The 22624-nt window shown below is 39.5% G+C and overlaps 1 protein-coding gene across 1 annotated transcript in view; it reads right to left on the bottom strand.

Annotated features, from left to right (window-relative positions):
• Positions 1–22624, bottom strand: part of FBXL7 (F-box and leucine rich repeat protein 7) — a 196390-nt gene that overhangs the window by 139385 nt on the left and 34381 nt on the right. Inside the window, exon 2 of the mRNA XM_040588152.1 lies at positions 10860–10949. Coding sequence (XP_040444086.1) covers positions 10860–10949 — 90 coding nt within the window. The remainder of the gene's footprint in view (positions 1–10859; positions 10950–22624) is intronic.

Below are 22624 nucleotides of genomic sequence, written 5' to 3'. Positions count from 1 at the left end.
AAGCTGATCCCAATGACTGAGTAGTAGCGCTGTTATTTCTATTTGGATACAATTTCATTGTGGGTGACATACTTAGCATAGTCCAGCAAAATATTCACATTTCATTAAATGCTGTGGGAGCTTGTCTTTTATAGACACTGACAGAAGTGATCACAGAATCATAGAATCATTTAGGTTGGAAAAGACCTTTGAGATATCAAGTCCAACCATTAACCCAGCACTGCCAAGTCCATCACCAAACCATGTCCCTAAGCACCACATTTACACATTTTTTTAAACACCTCCAGGGATAGCAATTCCACCACCTCCCTGGACAGCCTCTTCCAATGCCTGACCACCCTTTCAGTGAAGAAATTTTTCCTAATATCTAATCTAAACATCCCTGCCGTAACTTGAAGCCATTTCCTCTTGTACTATCACTTGTTATCTGGGAGAAGAGACCGACCCCCACTTGCCTACAGCCTCCTTTCAGGTAGTTGTAGGGAGCAATAAGATGCCTCCCCTCAAGTCTCCTCCAGACTAAACAACCCCAGTTCCCTCAGCTGCTCCTCACAAGACTTGTTCTCCAGACCCTTCACCAGCTTCATTGTCCCTCTCTGGACACACTCTCACACCTCTACATCCCTCTTGAAATGAGGGGTCCAAAACTGAACACAGTACTCTGTCAGAGTAACAGCACCAAGTAGCCAAAGCAGATTCAGATTATTGTGATTTTTAGCCAGATCCAGACTAATCTCCCGTTAAAACCAGACACGTCAGCTTCTTGATCAATTTTGTGTGATTAACATTGCAAAAGCCTTCCAAATACAAAAGGAAGGCTGGACAGAAAACGTGTGGTACGCTTGAATCTGAGGTACAAGGGCACTAAAAGAAATTTGAGAAATTTAACTCTACTGAAACAGCAAAGAGAAAGTATACTCAGAGTTACAAATCAGGTTGGATTACAAATTTTGCCTCAGATTACAAAAAGTTACTAAAATCTTGTTTCAAAAGCAAAAGAAAGGCAAAAGGGTCAAAGTGCATGATGATTTCAGAAAGCAGACTTCAAGCTAATGTTTTATCTCAGCCCACAATAAAGAAGGACTAAGTAAACTGTCTCCCAAGCTAGAGCCCACTGAAGACAGTCCAATTATGACTTTATCATTTACATTTGTTTCAGATCTATAAGGAAAACTACTATAAAAGTTCTTCCTTGTGTATGCTAAACAGCTGAACATCTGCTCTGCACAGTGCAGAGTTTCTGAGGTTTCAGGTGCCACACAGATTTTATTGCCTAAATGGGAGCTAAAGACCCACCTGGCAAGGCTTACACATGCTTATCTTGCCAGGGGAATGTGATGGGGGTGTTTAAAAAAAAAAATAATAATCTATGTTGACATATGTCTACATGAACATATAAATATCTTCAGATTAAGCATATCACAAACTTCACAGCTAGGAATAAGAATTTGCTCCTGCTACCTACATCCTTGAGATCTCTCAACAATAACATTTGTCTTTCAGAGATTTCCACTTAGCACTATTTACATGTAATGAACAAGCAAAAGACTACCTACAAACAATGAATACCTGATAGTACTGTAAAATTTCATTCTTGGATACACAAGATGAAAATGGACTTCGCATTAGGGAAAAACAGAAGTACCGTAGATTAAATTAGGTACTGGTACAAAATGAAATTTCACTATTTGACTCATAATTTACAATTGAGATTTATGATATATCCAAGTCACTGCAAGTAGCATGACAATTTAGTGATCCAGTAAAGCCACCAAGCTTCCTCTCACTCGTGCGTTCATATCTGTAAGGTATCATAAACACATCACAGGTAGGCTACACGCCTGTGAGAACTCTCCATACTTCACTTTGTTGGAGGGTAGCTCAAACTAGCTAATCAAACTGATCTAAATTGACTACCAAATCTTACAAATAAGTATTTACAATGCATCTTTAAAGAAATCCTGCCCATCTTCTGACAACCCTATGTACACACAAGAGGCCAGAGCAGGCAAGTAGAAATCTACCTCAGCATAGCTGATAGGCTGCTATGGGCACCGGTATTCCTGTATCAGAAAAAAAAATATATTTTATTTAAACCATTAAAACAGCAATTATACTTTGAGATTCAAGAAATACAAACTCCCAGTCCATCGTCACAGTTCAAGATGAAAACTAGCCTTAAATATGAAGGGAAATATCACAATGGACCACAACTTTATGTTCAAATGTGGCTGATTAAGGCTAGAGGAATATGTGGATGGTTCATCCTCAGATTATACTCATGCTCACAATGTCCGCTTATACTTCCAGCCTAGTCTACTGTAACTGCTTAAACCAATGATGATCCAGCAGTCAGAATTAACAAAATAAGAATTACCATTATAAACTGCCATTTTTGTCAGCCAATCTCAGTACATACTTCTCATGGCAAATCTGAGGAACGCTGGCAGAAACAAGGAGATGCCAAACTTCAGTAAGTTGAGAGAAACACAGTAGCGGGCACTATGGTACAGCCACAAGAGAAGAACAGTAGGAGTCAGCAACTCTAAGTGGATATTTCTCAAGCATGCTGCTAGTTTTGGCACCGTTAGCAGTATCAGTCTTAAAAATTATAGTCATTTGACAAGCTGACATAAAAAGATAAGGTACAGGAAAATAAGGCGGGATAATTTGCGCAATAAATTTAAACTAGAGCATCTTAGCAGGGATTGTCAAGTTAAAGGTAAAAACTTGCTGTTCTATTTTTTCATTATTTTGGTCAAGTACTGGAATTAATCTGGAGGAACTTGCTAGTGTCAGTTCATAAATTCTGCAAAATGGATAAGCCCGACATATTTAAATACGCATTATCAGGTTGAGTATATTCTTCAAGCAGTCTTAGGAAACAGTCCAGTATTCAAGAAAGAGGCAATCATCAGATGCTTCAGGATGACTTCACTTTTCAGAGAAGGAAACTACTTCAAATAGGTAGCATAGGCAGTAAGAGACAAAGAGCAGTTCAGTGTCAGAACCTCCCTGTGATAACAGTATTAACTACTTAAGTACAGCATTTTACAGAAGGAATTACATTTGGGATCTTGGATTCCTTATAATCAGATTTACAGGTAATTGAATAAACCGTAATCACTCCTACCAAGCATCAGACCTTACTTTTGAAAAGCTAATGCCAGGTTTTTAAATTGGGATCATTTCTCTTTAACTGTACTATAAGTGCATTTACTCTGGTAGGTCTCACATTTCAGGCAGCAGATCAAGTAAGACTGAAGTTTTATGTACCTTTCCAATTTGTTCCCAGTATTGTTTGGGCAAGTTTTAAACATTTGGCTATAGCATTTCAGCACAAATTAGCCAGAATAACGTAAGGTTTCAATTTGCAGCTTTAACCTTGCCAATGTCCCAATTCCTTTTGCCTCGTATTTGAACTCTGATTTAAATGCTGATTGCAATAGTGCTGTTATAATTAGCAGAACAGCTTTGCAGGAACACTGCCTATTAGATAGCAAAAGCATAACAAGATGTGGTTAAACACAAAAAATAGGGCCTAAGAACAACCACTATACTACTTAGTACCTTCACATACTGCTTGAGGTGATTATATTTACATATGCATTCAGATATGTTGGTTAAAGGAATTTAAATAGTGAGCTCTGTTTATTCTGCCAAAGTGTTTATAGTTTCGGATTTATTAACTGTCACGCCTCCCACCCCCCCTTTATCCTTCCCCTATTTTTTGGCTTCAAATGATTCTGTTTTGGCACATTCAGTAATACAGCATTTCACTTTTCTAGAGAAATCCACTGCTAGAAAAGCAACACAAAACCCTAGGAATCTTACCTGGTCTCCAGTTTCACTACCGACTCAAAACAGCTACAGTTCACTCAAAGCCAACTGAACCTCAGCCCAGTTCCAAGTAAGCAGGGGCAAATTCAGGCATTCATACCAAATTCAGACATGGTTTTGTGCACAGAAAGTCTGCTTAGACAGTAGAACTGCTTCAACGGTAGAACCAAGAGTCCATATTCCCAGTAAAAGATGCTGCAAAGACATGAGGACAGAGATAAACAGGAAGAGAACTGCCATCAAAAGAATTAGGAATTACGCATATGCTTGCATGCATCTAGAAAGAACGTATGTGTGTTTTCATTTCTGATATTAGGCTAGTAAGCTTCTAATGTTAAAGAGGAAATGAAAGGAAAAATATTGAAGAATGGAAGAGAGAAAACATTTCTTAACAGGTATCAGATGCAGGAATGGATCAGAAGAGCTCTTTCTGCCAAAAGGATCATCAAGAAAAACTGAGTGGAAAACAGCATCTCTTTTCAGCAAGAGTCTTTTGTCACAACACTTAGCTCAATATCCTAAGAGGATACACAAACCACTCAAAAGCTTCAACGGAACACTGTAAACACAGTTATTACCTACCTTATTATGTGAACCATAATACACAGAAAGGTTACCTATTTGCAAACTGGTTCTCTGAGATTTTTATCTCCTGAACTAGGATCAGGATTGCACTCACCTGAATCTCAGCCTAAGTTGATTCTCCATCAGGAACCATTTTAAATACCAAGAGTATTCAGTAGCACAGGACCCATTCCATCTTTCCAAATCTGTCAGTGTCCTCCATTGTGCACAACACAAGGGTTCCTTCTTTTAAATTCATTGAATAAATTAAGAATTACTTGGGGGATCCAAAAGCCTTTTGAAAGAATGTGATTATGAAGCCAAGAGAAATTAACAGAATGACATCCTCTCTGAAAACATCCTATAACGTGTACTTTGTTCCCTCGCTTGCAAGGTGAAATGAAAGGCACACAACCCAAATCAGTTTTTCTGTGTTCAAGAAATGTCACTTAATATATTCCCACGTAAAGCAGCGATAAACATTTTCTCATATTGAGCTCATTCTTTGACACAGAAAATAAGGGTGTAAACCAGCAGCTCTGGGAGATTTCACATATTGATTCAGCTCAATCTGTCTTTCCAGAGGTCAGAAAAAAAGTTTCAAAAGTAGCTGCTTGTTCCGTTATTCACTGTAGCCTCTTAAAATTATTTTAAGTGCAAAAGTAAGAATGAATGGTATGGCTCAGTAACTCTCTACTCCTACTTTCCTCAATTAGATATTAATTACACATTTGTAATTAAGTGTAACACAATTTGTAAAATAAATTGATGTAGTAGTAGTATTCAAATTCCAGTGGTTTTGAAAGTAACTTGAAAGTTTTCTTAAGAAATCATTAGAAGATTACAGCAAATGCATGAAGGACTCCAGCTATAGAGGCTAACTTCTCTTAGAAAAGCTTATCCAACTAAGATTATTCATGTAAAATTAGACATAAATCCAGTTTCAGCTACTTGAGTAACTGATATTTCTATAATTAAAGGAAACTTGAGTGAACATCTACACTTCTATATCCAGAATAGCAGAAGTCCTATTGAGAGCTCTTAAATGCATAAAACTCGCCACCGGCTGTAACACTCAGCTACAGGTTTTGGGGTTGTTTGCTGGTTCGTGGGGCAGGGGATGGTACTTTTTGGTTGTTTGGGGAGGTGTGAGGTGGGAGTTTTGTTTTGTTTTATTTTTGGTGAAGGATGGGGGTTTGTGGGTTGGGTTTTTTTTTCCCCCCCCAAGGACTTAGCAGAATGAAAACCAGTACTGAAGGAAGGGTAGTTCCTCATTCACAGGCATCTTTTCCTCTGGAACTTATATGCCAGGGGAAGATGACAGACAGCAGAAATTCCATTGCATAGACCAGCACACACTAATATACCATCCACTTCAAGAAATTTCAGTGGCAGGGACCCACCATAAAAAGATGCTGAAGACCACAGCAACGCAGCCTGATTAACTTTAGCTGGGTATCATCTTGCACAGGGTATAAAGTAACACTCTTACACCAATGATCAAAGCATTACATACTTGCAAAATGATACATTTTCACATAGTTTCCCCCAAACATGATTTAATGGATAGAATGGTTCCTAATGAACAGAAATATTCCAGCCAATCTATAAGGTATGCTTCTCCCAGAGTCAGAATCATTTAGGTTGGAAATGACCCTCAAGATCATCGAATTCAATGGTGAACCTAACACTACCAAGTTCACCAAAAACACCAAAAAACTCAACTAAAACAGAGAGGAGGATGCAACTATAAGAATGGGGGACTTTTCTACTACACACCTAAACTTCAGAAGAAATACCTCTTCTGTTGAGATGCATACAAACGGGTACTACCAAAATATGCCTTTGATCTCCACACTAAACATACATCACAGTGCTAATTGATGAAAATCTGTGTTCTCTTGGTTCATCTGTTTTCCAGACACGGACTTTTTAAAGTGTATCTAAGGTACATTAACATCACGAGGGGAAGCCAGGCTCTAGAATTCTCAGAGTACTGCAGAAGGGAAAACAAACAGAACAGGAGTTAATACTTTCTTTTTGAAGGTCCCTAAACATCAGCATCACTATAAAAATATGTAATTTTAACTTCTGCAAAATACAGCAGATGGCTTCATTGTATTTCCACAAAATTTAAAATATAGTCATTTAACAGGATATATTCAGAGGCACTTCAGCACTGAGCCTCTCTGCTAAAACAGTATTTTGCTTCAGGCATAATCCTTCAATTTGGTTTTATAGAAAGTGAGAAATAAATTAAAAACTCACACATGGAGTTCATACACAAGTTCTCAATTTAAAGTTGCCTCTGGATTACCACTTAACACCCATATACATAAAGTGCAAACAGTATTGATTTTTTTATTTGAAAAACAGTCAAGTTAATATGAAGCATCCAGCCTGGACATAGCATTCCGTGCTCTGCAGGTAAGTGTTAGAAGAAAGCCCCCTGATCAAGGTAAGCCCATACAAAAACATGCAGTCTAATCTTCTAAATCAAGTTTTAGACAATAATATTCCAGCTGAGACTGTGTCTAGCAAATTGCATTTAAATGGCCCACAAAAATCCATTTAGTCTTTCACTTGCCAGAAGAGCAATGGGGGGGAGCAAAAACTCAGGCGTTCTCAAGTTTCTAACTGTAATTGATTGATAGAGTAAAGAATTGCAGACCATGTCTGAGATTGAAGAAGTAAAAGGCAGCGTATGTTTAAAGCTAAAGAAAACCGTATCCTCAGGAGACAGTGTGCATGCACACCCACAGTCTACCATGCTTCCTTCTGAGCCAAGCTGTAGACAAACAAACAGTCCCTACGGCATACTCTGATTTACAGAGGTCCAGACATCTATTTTTTGCCACCTGCCCTTAACTAAAGTAGAGAAAGCGAAAGCCACAATGACAGCAACTGGACTCTGGCTTCTGTACCAGTACAGCCTCACCTTTGTAACCCTCAAGTGCATCACTCATACCTCAAGTTTGAATTTCAGAAGCTGTGTGGTCTGCTATTTACTGTTTGCATTCCTCTACACAACAGAAACAGGCTAGCGGTTACCTCTGCAGTGCATCACTGAGTGAAGATGGTTTGGCTAAGGATACTAACAGACTGTCCGTTCTTTACTGGTAGAGGATGCACAGTTCATCCAGGCACATTTAATAGAATGACAAGCATTTTTTCTCTTTGAAACCTAAGATTTCCTTCTACAACTCTATAGATGCGCATAACCCAGAATGTGAGGGAAAGTAACATATTTTGGCTGCAACTGCATCTCCTCTTTCTATCAAGTGATTTAACTGATGTTGCCCTAACAGCATAACTAGGATTGGAACACCACATAGGCCATTTTAAGCAGCTTGTTACCCATTTCTTGTACCCATCCTATAAAGAGCCATCACAGCACTGGAACTTGACAGATATAATGGTTGCAATAGACAAGATGAAGAGCATAGTTCATTTGATTGTTCAGACTGATGGCACGATAACGCAGGCTGTCAGATACTTCCCAAGCTGGTTTGCTCTTTCAAGCAAGAGTCCTGCTTGACACCTTTGTGTAGTACTTGCCTAAGAAGTACTCTGCATAACTGCTTCTCTGCCGTAGAGTACCACAGAGCTCGTACAAATCAGTCCCACAGACTTCTTTTTTAGTTGCTTCAAGGCATTTCATAGATTCAGCTTCAATAAGTGCTGTGTCGACTGTCTTAAAGACAACATGCTGTGCAGAATGGGAAAGAGTTAGGTCTGTTTGCAAGGCTGGAAAGTGGGAGCCATGAAAGGCCTCCAGCCTCAAACACAAATTCTATGTTCTCCACGGAGCTGGGCACTCAGGAATTCAGTTGCCGTAAGAAATTCAAGGGATGCAAAGAAGCCGGCTGCAACTTGTTCAGTTAAGATTATTTCACATGCCAATGAAGGTAGAGTTCACCTGCAATGGTTCATAGTTCTTCCCACTCCATACCTAGGACGCATACAACTCACCATACACAACACATGGCTCATCCATAGGGCAGCGTACAGTGCTATGAATTTACAATCCAGGGCTAAAGCAAAGGGCTGAAGTGGAGCATTCTGTCACTGCAATAAACCAGTCTCATGGTGAAAAGCAAGGTACATTTACCAATCTCTGGGGCGGGCAGGTGCTACTGTATCCTGGCAAGGAAGTATTAGATCATAGAGTACTATAAAGGTAAATCTATATAACAGTTATAAAATGTTATCAAAACACCCTAAATGAAAAGGCTTAACTGCCACTGCTTCTACAGCATCTAACACAACCATGCTCCTGTTCTTAGGTGGTCCCTAGACACTACTGTATAACTGAACAGTATGAAAGCATTCAGTCCTGTAAGCACAGAAGTCTACTCATCTTGCAGAATGCAAGAGTCTTTCTGTTCAGATGAATCCTCCTACAGCCTAAGTCTGCTGCACATAGGGAAAAGAAGCATCATTAGTAAAAAATCCAGACGCACACCACTTGATAAACGTGCCTTCGGGTAACTGCACTGGTTTCAAAAGTCCTTATTTTTCCCCCAGCGTTACTTCCATGTCTCTGCTCTCACTTGCCTTCATGGAACTCTTCTGGTCCCTTGTTATGTCATTCAAAATATCTGTCAGGTCATACAGCAGTCCACATTATGGCAACTTATATTAAACTGATGCGCATTAGTAACTACTCAACAGAAAAACTTTGTAAAAAAGTAGTAATAGCACAGGCTAAGAAAGAGACTACTCCTACTGTTGTCAAAGTTTTTGTCAAATCCCACTCTTCTAGCGAACAGAAAAACTAGGCTCACATCTGAAACTGCTTCCAAGTATAGACTACACAACTCCACTTCTCTGAACTCTTTCTGAATCTGCACCAGAACTCATAAAAATATATCTTTAGGCCAACATCTGTTGGCCTGCATTTAAGCCTCCCTCACTAATGAATTAATTGGCTGCAAACCAGTGGTGAAGACTGACCCAGCCTTGGTATTCACTGGCTTTACAATAGGCTAGATTAAGAACATAAATCTTAGAGATTAGAAAAGGATTACTTTATATTATCTGATTTGAAAATAAGGGGGAAATGTACTGACTTCAGAGTTTCCACTACTCCTTTGTGTGGTTTGTTTTGGGTTTTTGTTTGGTTGTCCTGTCCCCCCAGGCTGCCGTACCAAGAAGTTAAAATGCTTTTATACATTTCCTAAATTTATTCTGTGTCTTGGCAATTCACCTCCATCAGGTACCTCAAAACTTTTGAGTCTAAGGCTTAGAGAAACCTGAAGTCTAGTATTCAGCTTAACTTCATTAACAATTCATTCATTTATTGTAAAATTTATTGCCTGGACTAAAAAGCAGAGATTCTAAACCAGTATCTCTCATGATTAACAGGTGCCAGGTCTTCATTCCTGATATTGGAGTATGCGTGCCTAACAATGAACTCTTGATTTATATGGCTATTTATTACTCAACATGAATTGCTTTTACTGTACAGATTCTACAGTCATAGTCAGACTTGCCAAACTAGAACTATTCAAAGTCTATGATTTCCTTTAACCATAAGAAATAGAGCCAGACTGAGAGCAATCAGAACTTGCAACTTAATTTGTAATGACAGAAGTATAAGAAATCAGAATTTCTATTTGATAATGACCAAGCACAACCAACTTATGACAGAGTTCAGCAGAATTAGTTAAGGCACAAATTTATCATTTAAAAAAAAAAAAAATCCTTTCAGCTGACATCATTAAACTACATATAGATTTAATGATTTCCTCTCAGCCTTCGAAGACACTCTTGTAAAAACTAGGACCAACATACCTTCATTTAACACAGCACACCAACTCACATATAAGGCAGCAGCAGGGAAGGATCAGCATTTCTCTGTTCATAGGCCAAGTAGTATTACATTGTGTTAATACTGACACATATGAAATCTCCTTCCCCTAGACAATAAAAATTAGTCCTGGATAATCACATACTCCAGTAACTGTAGGTGACTTGTGTTGGTCTAATTAAATTCTTGTCAGCTCTTCATGTCCATAGCTATACTCCTGAAACGTGGCACAAACAACTCACATTTTCGTGGTGTTCACAGTATGAAAATAAGAGGCTGAGATTTAACCTATAAAGTATGCCAAAAAGCTTCCATTAAGCATATTCTTCAAAAGTAAGTTCAAAATCAGACTGTATTAAATCTTAAGTACAAAAGCCTTTGCTAAAAAAAGGTAACATGCAATATTACTCAAAACCCTCTGCATTTTTGTTCTGCAGAAGTATCTTAAATCTTTTGTCACAAGCTTAAATCAGAAACTACAGCAGGTAGGAGTGAAAATTGGATACAGGAAGAACTGTTTCTTAATTTCTAGTATGCCAATTTTACCGTACACAGAAGGAACAAGGAGGAGGGGTTCCTTTTCTGAAAATCACTAGGATTATGTTGTGGGGCCTGACCTGGGTAATGAGTACCAGCTGCCTACCTTCACTGGTAGCCGCATTCTTCTGGGTTTTGGTGGGGGTGTGATCTGTACTTGAACTCACGTCGGATGAGATGCTTGAGCTGCCTTTGCCTGCGAAGGGAGAAAGAGGTGGGAGGGAGAGAGAACAAACACAAGTATCAATAACAAAGTAGAAGGACCTTCCATATCAGAATCTGGAACAATTCCAGGAAGCTTTAAACTAAGTTTAAAACAGCTGATGTTCATTTTGAACACACTGGGGTAGGAGTCAACTGCATCATAACTTATAGCATGTACATCTTTACACATACTAAGGCTGCAAACAGCCTCCTATATCACAGGGAGTCTCATTTCATATTTGCTAAGCTCCATTGTAAATGAAAAGTTTGTGATTAACAACATTAGGAGAACATTCATGATCAGTTTTCTCATTCAAATATCTCTAACACAGATCAGGAAAAAAGGACACTGACTCTCATAAGCACAAAGGGTTAAATTCAAAATGCATTAAATGAACTTAGATTTCTATTTTATGTGTTCATATTATGTATTCAAGTCACTTGGTTGCAATGAAGAAGAAAGCGAGGTTTTAGCTCTTTCCTCCTACACCATGCTGACTGACTGATGCAATACACCATGTTAAAACTAACTTTAACACTTGCTGTTCTTCACCTTTCATTCTTTAATTGTAAATCAAAACCAGTGGATGTTTCTTCTCTTATTTTCTTCATGACTTTTGTCTGCATTTCCTACATCAATGCCCTCAGACCTGTATGTGGGATGCCAAATCAGTTACAAGTTACTAACAGAAGCAGTAATAAGAAGAAAAAGTTAACCAAGATAGATACCATAGAAGAGCAGAGGGGGCTAAAATTAAGTTGTCTTTTTGTTTACCTGTGAGGATTAAGAAAAAGTCACTTCTTCCCTTCACTCACTCTACTGCATCCTAATAACTACTAACTGGGACTACATTCTGCTCTGCAGAAATAGTCAGACCAACCACCCAATCAGCAATACATGAGATAGTTCTAGAAAGAGGAAAGGTAATGAATACCATTACACTTTAAGTTATCTATCCCCACAAACACTGCATCAGTGAAGCCTTTAAGAGCTATGTTAGGTTTTGGACCAAAGTTAGACTGTATGCAGAAAGGTAGCTGACACGATGTTTCTGTCACTTGAGCAAACTTATAATCATAGAAATGTTACCAAGAGACTTTTCTGATCTGTTATTTCAATCAAGCATTCCTTAGGGTTCTGGGTTACAGTATGCCTGGTTTTCATAACATTTAGACGTAAGGAGGAGGTCTGCTTTTTAAAGGTGCCACAACAGAACAAGGATTTAAGTTTTAATGGGAAACGACTGGAGAATGTGCAAACGTAGGTTGCTTCACAACCAAGGTACTGCCACTTAATCCGTCAGCCAGCCCTAGAGAATCATTCTCCACAAAGTTGCTTAAGTAAACATGCTTAGATTTGAGAGATGATTGTGGAGTGAAAGGATATTAAAAGGGCAAGAGAAAAAGAAAAAAAAAATACATTTTCAGTGATTCACTAACTGCTTTTTAAATTCCTTTAAGTTAAGCAAACCCAAGAAACAGTGCCTCTAGAATATCACTTCAGTTGCTCTCAAGCCATGAGTTGGAGTAATGGACTGTGGTCTTTATAGAAGCATGCCCCAAAATAGCTCTCCAGCTAAGGCAACTAGGTGGTAGAAGAAAGGTAGATAAGAAAAAAGAAGAATAAATGTAAAATGCTCTTTCCCAGGAAAAGGCCAGAGAAATTTAAACACCTGCAAGAGCTGCTCATCAAATTATTAACAAGAAAGGTATTTAGATGGTATTGCTGCTACCAGCAACTCCTCATGTACCGAGCACTGGAACTACAGAGGCAGAAAACAGACTTTCAAGGAGTATCAGCACTCCTTAACAGATTAATAGAAAGAAAAGAAAAAACCCACTAAAACAAATAAACAAAAAAGACCAACTGGAAAAAATTATTTCCTCAAAGCAAATAAACAGGATTTCCTTAAGAAAAAAAAATATTTTGGGGAAAAGGAAGTAAGTGATGCCAAACAACATCAGAGTTGCTAGCTGGTCATCTGTGGCATAGGTTGTTTTCACAAAGTAAATGCTTTCTGCAGCTATATACCTCCCCCATTAACATCAATAATATTTTTATTTAAACCACGTGCAAGCAAATCTCCAAGAGCACAACAGAAACATTTTACCCGCTGTAGGGTTAGGGTGCTGATCGCCAGTACATCCAATAGCAACATATTATTTACAATTGCACACTTTTGTAGAAACTGTGAAATGCCATATGTAAGTCTAGGTATTTACCATTTAAAATCTACTTGAACTTCAGAACATTTGAACACCTTGTGAGAATTTAAGAAACGAAGAATCCATAGTGGTTACTGCTTTGGTTGGATACCAGTTCTTCCTACAATTATACTTCTAATATTTTATGATACTGCTAGAGTCTTCTCTTGGTATATAAGCCCCAAAACAAGCCTTCTTCCTCAGCGTCCACTCTAAAACTCTCTGTTCGGGGGAAGGGGGAAGCAGGAGATACTTTAGTAATTTTTCCAATGTGTTTTAAATAGACTATCAGATACTACATCTATTCTTTTAGTGCAAAACAAAGCCATTCACTTCCAATAGGTTAGATTTGGCTACTGCAGACTCATGTACATGTGCAAGAGCTAACACGTAAGAGTATCTAAGTATTATCAAACCCAAGTTGTTTGGAGAATCAGAGAGAGTGCATCCCCAGCCAGTTCCCAGATGATACAAAACATGGAGGAAAGGCTGATACACCAAGAGATTGCTGCCATTCAGACAGACCTCATCAGGCTGAGAAAAATGGGCTGACAAGAATTTCAGTAAGTCAGTTCAACACAAGGAAATGCTAAGTCCTGCACCTGGGGAGGAATAACCCCGTGCACACTGAGGACTGACCACCTGAAAAGCATCTTGACAGAAAAACCTGGCAATCCAGGTGGACAGTAAGTTTAACATGAGCCAGTGATAGGCCCTCATGGCAAAGACTGCTAGTAGCACCGTGGGCTGCGTTAGGAGGAATACAGCCAGCAGACTGAGGGAAGCGATCCTTCCTCTCCTCTGCTCAGCTCTGGCAAGACATATCTGGAGTGCTAGGCCCAGTTTTGGTCTGACCAGTACAGGCTAGGTAAGGACACACTGAAGAGGTTCCAGAGAATGTCCATGAAGATGAAGGCACAGGAGCACCCCTCCTAAGAAAGGCTGAGAGCACTGAGACCGTTCATCAGCCTGGAGAAGGGAAGGCTTAGAGGGATCTTGTCAGTGTATATAAATACCTGAAGGAAGGGCGTGAAGAAGAGGGAGCCAGGCTTTTTTCAGTGGTGCTCCATGACAGGACAAGAGGCAAAGGGCACAAATTAAAATATAAGAAGTTACAGTTAAACATAAGATTTATGTATTTATTTTACTGTGATGATGGTCAAACATTGGAACAGGCTGCACAGAGAGGCTGCAAAGTCTCCATCCTTGGAGATACTCAAACCCCAAACAGACATGGCCATGACCAGCCTGTTTCAGTTGACCCTACTTTGAGCACTGAGACTGAGCCGTATGATCCAGAGGTCCCTTCCCACTTTAACAATGCTGTAATTTTATAATTCAGGTACTTCCGATTTTTTGTAGATCAGTAAACTGTGTTGATCATCCTGTGATTTCAGTGTTTCTATTAAAAAAAAAAAATATACAAATGTCTTTCTGACTGCCTATACCAGTTTTTACCACAACTTCATTTTTTCTTTCATTTCTTACTTTTATATAGTAGCAACTTAATATAAAGCCCTGGATCTTACTATGCAACTCACCACAAACTTATATATCCAACAAATATATACTCAAAACAGATGCAAAAACAGCTCCCAAAACTGCTGCCTTTTTTTCCTTAGACAGCTTATCTTAATCAAGCTCTTTGAGATAGATCTGCAGGCAGCTGCACTAGTAACAACAGCGCAAGTAGTAGCTACTTTCTATAATCCTTAACATGCACTAAATTAAACACCCAAAACTAAACAGACATGAAAAAAAGTAGACCTATCATCCAGGGCTCATTCTCTGAAAAGCACATCAAAAAGGGTCTGTAAATATCGGGAACTTTCAATACAAAAATTTTAAGCAGAAGTTCTGTGTTAGAGGACCAACCATCTAGCCCTCAACAGAAAAAAAACTGAGATGATAAGTCTTTTGCCATGCCATATTTTAAGCCCACATACTACTTTCGAAAGCGTGTAGCAAGGCAAAGGCAAGAGGCAAATTATAACATAGTACATGGGACTGGTGCTGTCAAACGTTCAGCAAGTAGCATGAATTCCCAGGCCTCACACTCACCTGAGCTCATCTGAGGCAGGGATCTTCTGTAGTGCTTTTCTCAGGGCATTATCTGCCTTGAGGTGCTGGAGCATGTCCAGGGAAGGGCAATGAAGCTGGTGAAGGGTCTAAAGAACAAGTCTTAGGAGGAGCAGCTGAGGGAACTGGGGTTGTTTAGTCTGAAGAAAAGGATGCTCAAGGAAGACCTTATTACCCTCTACAACTAACTTGTTGTTGGGAGGCGAGTGTCAGTCTCTTCTCCCAAGTAAGAAGTGACAGGCAGGACCAGAGGAAATGGCCTCAAGTTGTGCCAGGGAAGGTTTAGATTGGATATAGGAAAAAAACCATCTTCATCTAAAGTGTTGTCAGGCACTGGAACAGGCTGCCCAGGGAAGCAGTTTAGTCACCATCCCTGGAGGTATTTAAAACACATGTAGATGTGGCATTTGAGGACATGGTTTAGTGGTGGACTTGTCAGTGCTGGGTTAATGGTTGGACTCAATCTTAAAGGTCTTTTCCAACCTAATTCTACGATTCTAATACGCCATGTAAATTCAAAGACTGCTTGTTTCCCTAATGCCATAGAAAACTTAAGGTGTAGCATAACATCGGTCTTTAGAGACCAGTTCATCTCCTCAATTTAAGAAGTGCACTGAGAAAGTCATAGCAAATAAATATAGCCTGACAGGGGTTCTAATGCAATGACAACTAGAAGAACAGAAACAGAAAATAATATTGCAAGGGCTACAGAAGTAATGAATGTATCTGATCCTCTGCTTAAGCAAAATAATGGCCATCCCAATGCTTCCTTAGCATGACTTGTTATTTTCTAGAATTCCCTTCATGTGTTCAACAGTGTTTTATTTTGCAGCCAGAAGCTGCAATCCAAAAGAAAGCAAACTGCACTATGGCAGAAAGCAGGTAAAGTACAAGAAAGCAATTTTCCTACAAGACAACATAATTCACACCAGGAGTGAAGGTAGCATGACCTTCACCACACCTGCAAAGAATCACACAGCTACACAGTTGCAATTCAAATTATGTCTCTGACCTGCTTCTGAAGAAACAAGAGTATGGATTTTTTTCCCATCCACTAGCGCCAAAGTCCTACAATGGTCATAGGAACTAGATTCCAGCCATCTAAACTAGTATGCTATTTCCTACGCATTTTATTTTAATTTTATTTCCAGCAGGATCAAAATAAGATAAGCTTAAGACAGTCATAGATGTCTTTGTACTCAATAACCCTATAATCTTATTAAATCTACCTGGTCTCTTTTTGAGTCATGACTATTAAAATTATGTGTCCATTGTCTTATCATCACAGATAGCTATGCCAACTAAAATATTAGGCTTGTTTTATAAAAGTGTTTGCATGTCCAGTTTTGCTATCAGAATGGAATAAATGCCTATATTAACAACAGAGATGCTGGGGACTGTTCAATGAAACACTGCTAGAAGGTTGTGCATGGAACTGGGTGGTCTTACTCTATATTTCAATAATGCTGCAAAAAAGCAATAGCTTTTCCCTGCTGCTTGTGTAGCTAGTTTTAAATATTTTTTTCTTTCTTCCCCCCTGGAAGTATAGCTATTAGAGCTCCAAACACCTCTATCAAGGTCTATTTCAGGCTGTCAAAATCTTGCAGGACAGAAGCAAGACTAAACACACACAAGGCATCTTCTTCAGCACGTGAAAGCATTTGATAAACAGTGGAAAGGAAACAGCACGAACCAGTGAAAAGCAAGCTTTGGATTCTGCCAGACACACTGCTGAAAAGTGCCAAAAACATCACAAGTCAGGACAGAAGCAATACAATTTAAACTTACCCAGTAAAGTACAGTCTGTAACTGTTCAAGACCAAACAACCATTTTCAGAAACATATATGCAAAACCTATCCTATTACAGACAGTGTTTCTGACTGTACAACTGTCACCTCTTCTGTTGAATTTTGGTTTTTTCCTCCTTGTTGCTGCACATCTAGCCAGGATAAACCGAAGCTGCTTGAATTATGTGATATGTAAATCATAAGATACACAAGGTACACTGACCTATGTGACAGATGAGGGTATGTCCTGTCAGCGAGTCCCTTTCACTCTGCTCTGGAGTAGTTTTGGGGGGGGGGGGGGGGTGCAGAACATTTGCTCTTGGATACTTGATGGATGAGCATTTTTGTGCTGTATTTTACACGCCCTTCTAAGGTCTCATAGAAACAGGCTGGCTTCTCATACACCACCTTGGAAAATAACTGTAGTGTTACTCTTGACATAGCTTAATCCAATGACAGACAGTGACAGTTACCTCGAGTTAAATGGACAGCAGGGCCAAATCCACAGAATGGATGTGAAACAGACAAAATGCCAAAATAGAAAACTAAAACATAATAATTCAGGGGGAAAAAAAAAAAAAAAAGAAGAGCAAAAAGCAGTAAAGTCCAGAATAGTAAGTGTCATTAATCTTTTTAATTGTCCAAAAGCATTATATTGCTGTGATTGATGTAAAGAAGTCTGAAAATTTTTTACTTAAGCCATCAATTCTTACACAAATTAAATTAGTCAAATTCGGCTTCTCAACATGAAAGGGTACATGCATATGGCTTTTCTGCCAGATCATCGTTACTTTCTCTTTTATATCTTCAGACAGGATCTTTTAAAATCAAACATATGCCAACTACATCAAGAAGAGATCCAGAAAAAAAAAGAAGTAAATCCAAACCTCAAAGCATCAGAGATCATGCAAGAAGAAAGAAAGAGCTCTTTTCCTTCTCTTGTTTCCACAAGAGACATCACGCTGATCCAAGTCTCAAAAACCTCAAATGTATCTCTCTACAATCTGCACCTCCAGAGACCACAGGCCTCTAGCATGTTTCTAAGTATCCCCATGGAAATCAGCAGCCCACTGTGGTACTTAGGCTTTGAGAATATATGGCATCCTTTATAGATGCAATATATCAATTCATTTATCCAAAGTAAAAGCAAAGCTGGACTACACACTTTGGACAATCATTTTCCTTGGACTTTGCATTTCTACTAATGGAAAACTTATGTCATAAAACTGGTTTCAATTTATTAACTCTTAACTGCTGAGCAAACTACCAGTGATTTAACAGCGAGTTACCTAAAACGTTGTCATTCACTGAGCTGATTTCAGGATGGGTTATATATACATTAGCGTACAAATCCACGTTGTCCTTCTGCCCTAGAATCTTAGGAGTGTGTGCCAACATAACACGCGCACGGGCTCCAAATTCCATTCCACCCAACATTTGTCAGGATATGATAAAACAAACAGTAGTCTGCACAAACTCTACCCCCAAGTTAAGGAAACAAGCTGAATGTTTCACAGGAAGCGTACTGAAGACTGAAGAGTTTGCAGATATCTGGTAGCACCAGTACTTCTGGATAATATTTCTTAAATCTTCCAAGAGTACAATCTGTACAAGCATTTTCACATGATTTTTTTTCTTTTCAAATCGTAACTCCAGTTTCCAGGGTTGCTTTATTTGGCATAGCTATGAAATAGTATACTTAGTTCTGCAGAATTTCTGCAAGTTTTAAGCTCCATTTCAACTGAGGTCACATAGGCCAATTTGACCTCCGTTGTTGTCCTTCCAGTCTCTGCCTTCCTCACCTTGTCAAACATCGCGGCGTGCTACACCATCTCCCACAGACACCAACAGAAAATAACTAGGTCACCTTACTAATTTTTAATATCTCTTAGGAATTTGCACGGAGTGCAGGTGCAGAGGCGCTGGCAGCAGTGACAGCCCCCGTGAGGCGGTGGCGGGGCTGCTCCACTGGCCCCAGCGCAGGGCACAGCTGAACCCCACAGCCAAAGGCGGGCACCTCGGGGTGGCACAGAGCATCTTAGCATCACCTTTTCCAGTCAGTGCTACAAGACTCAACAATTGTCACTTGCAGGGTGGAGCTGTAGCACTGAGGGCCATAAGGATGATTTAATTCTGCTGTAAATATGACTGTATAAGCAAGACACAATGGTTTATCCACTATACTGTGGAATGCTTGAAAAAAAACTTAGAGAAAAACGTGTGTGTGGGATTGAGTTTTCCAGAACCATTTAGCTGTTGTTATTGTGTTAAAGACTGATGGTTATTGCTAGCAAGGCAAGCCTATTCAGAAAAGCTAGATTAAAGATGTAAAGTTAATTAAGATTGTTCATATAGTCAGATTCTGCTTGCTGTGCCACGCTGGAAGCCTGCTGGGCTTGCAGGTGTGACATCCTTAACTTACGTCTCTGTGCCAAATAACTCACTGATTTCAAGGTATCTCAAGACGGTATTTAATAAAGTCTTCAAGAGGACTCATCCAAGCTAAGGACTAAAAAGAGGCTGGGCACATATTTTAGTTTTCTCAAGTAACCCATCTCACCCCTTTACCTTTGCCTTCCCCACGCAGCAGCTGAGGATGTTGATCCCTGCGACACTCACTGATGAGGCTTGTAATCAAGAAGCGCTACACGGGGCTACAGAAGTCACCATCATTTTTGAAGGCAGTACTTCTTCTCTTTGTTCAAGCCTTTCACCATACAGAGGGATGAGCAGCACATGCCACTGCCGGGTTTATAAAGGCGCAATGACGTGCCATACGGCACGCGGGTACCAGGCCTCTCCTGGAAGCCGGCTGAGCAGCCTGCGTGCCAGAAGGCAATGCCGATCTGCAGCCAGGCTGGGCACCCACTCCAAGTGTTAAGCTCTACATTTCAAACACGGCTAAAAGTCCATGAATAATTTAGTCTAGGAGGTAAACGTTACTCAAGTATTTCCTTCTTGGGCAGTAATAATGTGCATACATTTCTCGCTTGAGTTCAAAGCGAGAAATCCGTAACATCCTATTTTAGTATTTAACAGGACTAACATGTCTCATGACTGAGTCTTAAAATACTGCCTTCCACTGAAACGGCTTAACCTGTACTCCAGCAGTGGTGCCTACTCTGTAGCCTTCTACTTTGCCATAGAAAGAGGGAAATAAAACTTTGGCCTTCCTACCAATCACAGAATTTTCTTAAACTGCTACGTTCATTCAGTACTGGCTTTCCATTACAAATTGCCTTCCAATTTCTAACATGTTTTAAGAGGGGTGTTTACTCAAGATACACTGTTCTAAAGTTTAGTTAGAAACAATGCTTCCTTAGTACATACTACCTAACCTTAACTTCGCTATTTTAACCCAACAGCTGAAAATAATTAAGCCAACACAAGAAATCAATAAACACAACTGAGTCAGAACCTTTTTTTGGTTTTATACTATCTCGGAGAATGTCACTTCATTGCCAAGTTCTCCACTAATGGCTGCTTCAGTTTTGTTTTTCCCCAACTCCCCAGTAATTTTAACAAAACTCTAATCCTTTATATTCAGAAGAGGCAATGGCTATCCGGTTCAATACCAAACAAATTTGTAGAGACTTCATTTGCACACTACCACATGAGACATGCCAGTGGGTGGAGGTAGCCTGAGAAGAAACTCCAGTATAGGTTCTGAAGTTGCAGAACCTGCTCTGGCAGTGGAACGCGTCAGGCATTTGATATAGGTCTGAATCTCATTAGGTAGTAATATATGGTTCAGAAGTCCAAAATCAAAACCATCAACTGTATGTGTGTCTTCCATAATAACACTACTGACACTTAAAACCTGTGTTTACATTTTCACAAACAACTAGTCCCAGCATCTGAACACAAAAGGTTCACGTTAAACTTGCACTGTCAATTTTACTGCTCATTTCACTTAAAGTACAAAAGTTATGATATATTCTCAATGATAATTTTTATGCATTTATCAGAACCACATCCAATACATGCGACATAATGCAAAGTGCCTGTTACTGCTCTATGAGCAGACACCCCATGTTCATAGTCAAAAGCAGTTGTGAACGTTCTGATACTGAGGCCCAGCCATCATAAGCTTACAGCTTGTGAGACATCATCAATCCCACAGATGGGGTTTTAATCAGCACTTAAAGATGTAACTACAGGGCATGCAGAACCTTTTCTTGAACACAGTGTTTAGTCCCCAGTCACGCCTCATCTCTCCATCCATAAGGAAGCCTAAAAACAAAGTTACCCGGTCAGTCTGGCTGCACTACTCCACTTGCTCATCCATGAGGAGGATCCAAAGCAAGTCTTGGTCCCAATCCACTGCCCAGCTCTCAACCATTTTCAATAGCTGGCTTTTACCTCTAAGTAAAACTGTATTATACACTGCTATCAACTTCCCCAGACCTTTCTCTGGCTAGCTAAGATTTCACTGGTCCCTGCTCTTAGCCTCCCTTGTGGACTTGGTTCTTAGTGCGACTAGCTTGCAGAACACCACTTGTGAAAGGTTGACAAGCAAAGGTAAATTCTCCAATTTACCAAAACGAGGACAGCAGCAGCACAGAGCGTGAAGGCAATTGGCATGACATCTGTCTAGCTTGACTGAATCTAGATTTTTATAAAAGTCTTTCCACCCAAATAGGAGCTTCTGCATGTGCTCAAGTCAGGTAGTAGATCTACAAAATCTCTTGCATGGTATAAGTATTCCCACTGCCTACTTTTGATGCTATTAATCTGAAATCTAACAAAGTTGGGGACCATGCTGAAACACAGAAGTTTCACTAAAGGTCTACTTTCCTGGTCTAATACAGAATTGGCAAAATGAGATAGAGCATAGACTGCAGATCTGATTAAAGAAAGTAATCCCTTCTACCTCTGCCTTAGTGCTGAGCTGGATCAGCAAACTAAACACGTTCTTATAACTGCACGACTGCTAAATCAGGTACAGTGGAAGCAGAAGAAACCCACAGCTGGAGGTGGCTGCTGCAGCAGTGTTCAGGGAAGCTGTTCTTTCAACACAATAAACAGTAACACCACAATAACCAACTTCACAATAGCCCCCAAATTTTCCGTTCAAATGTTCACAGCTGGCTAAGTCAGAGCTAACACTAAAGAGGTGAGGAAGTAAAACACCTTTATCAAGACAGCATATAGAGTACTCTAGTATCAATGTACACTGTGAAAAGCGATGCAAAAATCTTTCACATGGCAACATGGATCTGAAAGCCTAAGACTGCTTTAAGTAAAGACTAACAAAGGAATCTGACAGCTAAGGAAAAACAGACAAGGATCACTTTACTCCTTTAGATAAGCACAGTCACTTCCAGCATTTCTTCACTGATAGATACAGGGAGGGGGAGAGGGGGAAAGGGAAGTGGCTGACTCAAGGATGCAAGTAAGGCTTTGAAAAATTGCAAGATCATGAAAACTAAATAAAACAGATTTGTGAAAAAGGCATACAGTGATACAAAGTGGTATCTTAAAAGGCAATTAAAAAGAGATAATCTGCTCACTTGAGAAATGTGTCTATTTTTTCTGTTGTCCATCAATTTTGACAAAGTTACAAGCCACATACTCTCATTCAGAAACCAAACT

Source organism: Falco naumanni, chromosome 3 (assembly GCF_017639655.2).
Source record: "Falco naumanni isolate bFalNau1 chromosome 3, bFalNau1.pat, whole genome shotgun sequence".
Lineage (NCBI taxonomy): Eukaryota > Metazoa > Chordata > Aves > Falconiformes > Falconidae > Falco > Falco naumanni.
Note: the sequence above shows the minus strand (reverse complement) of the source record. Positions and strands in the feature narration are given on the sequence as shown.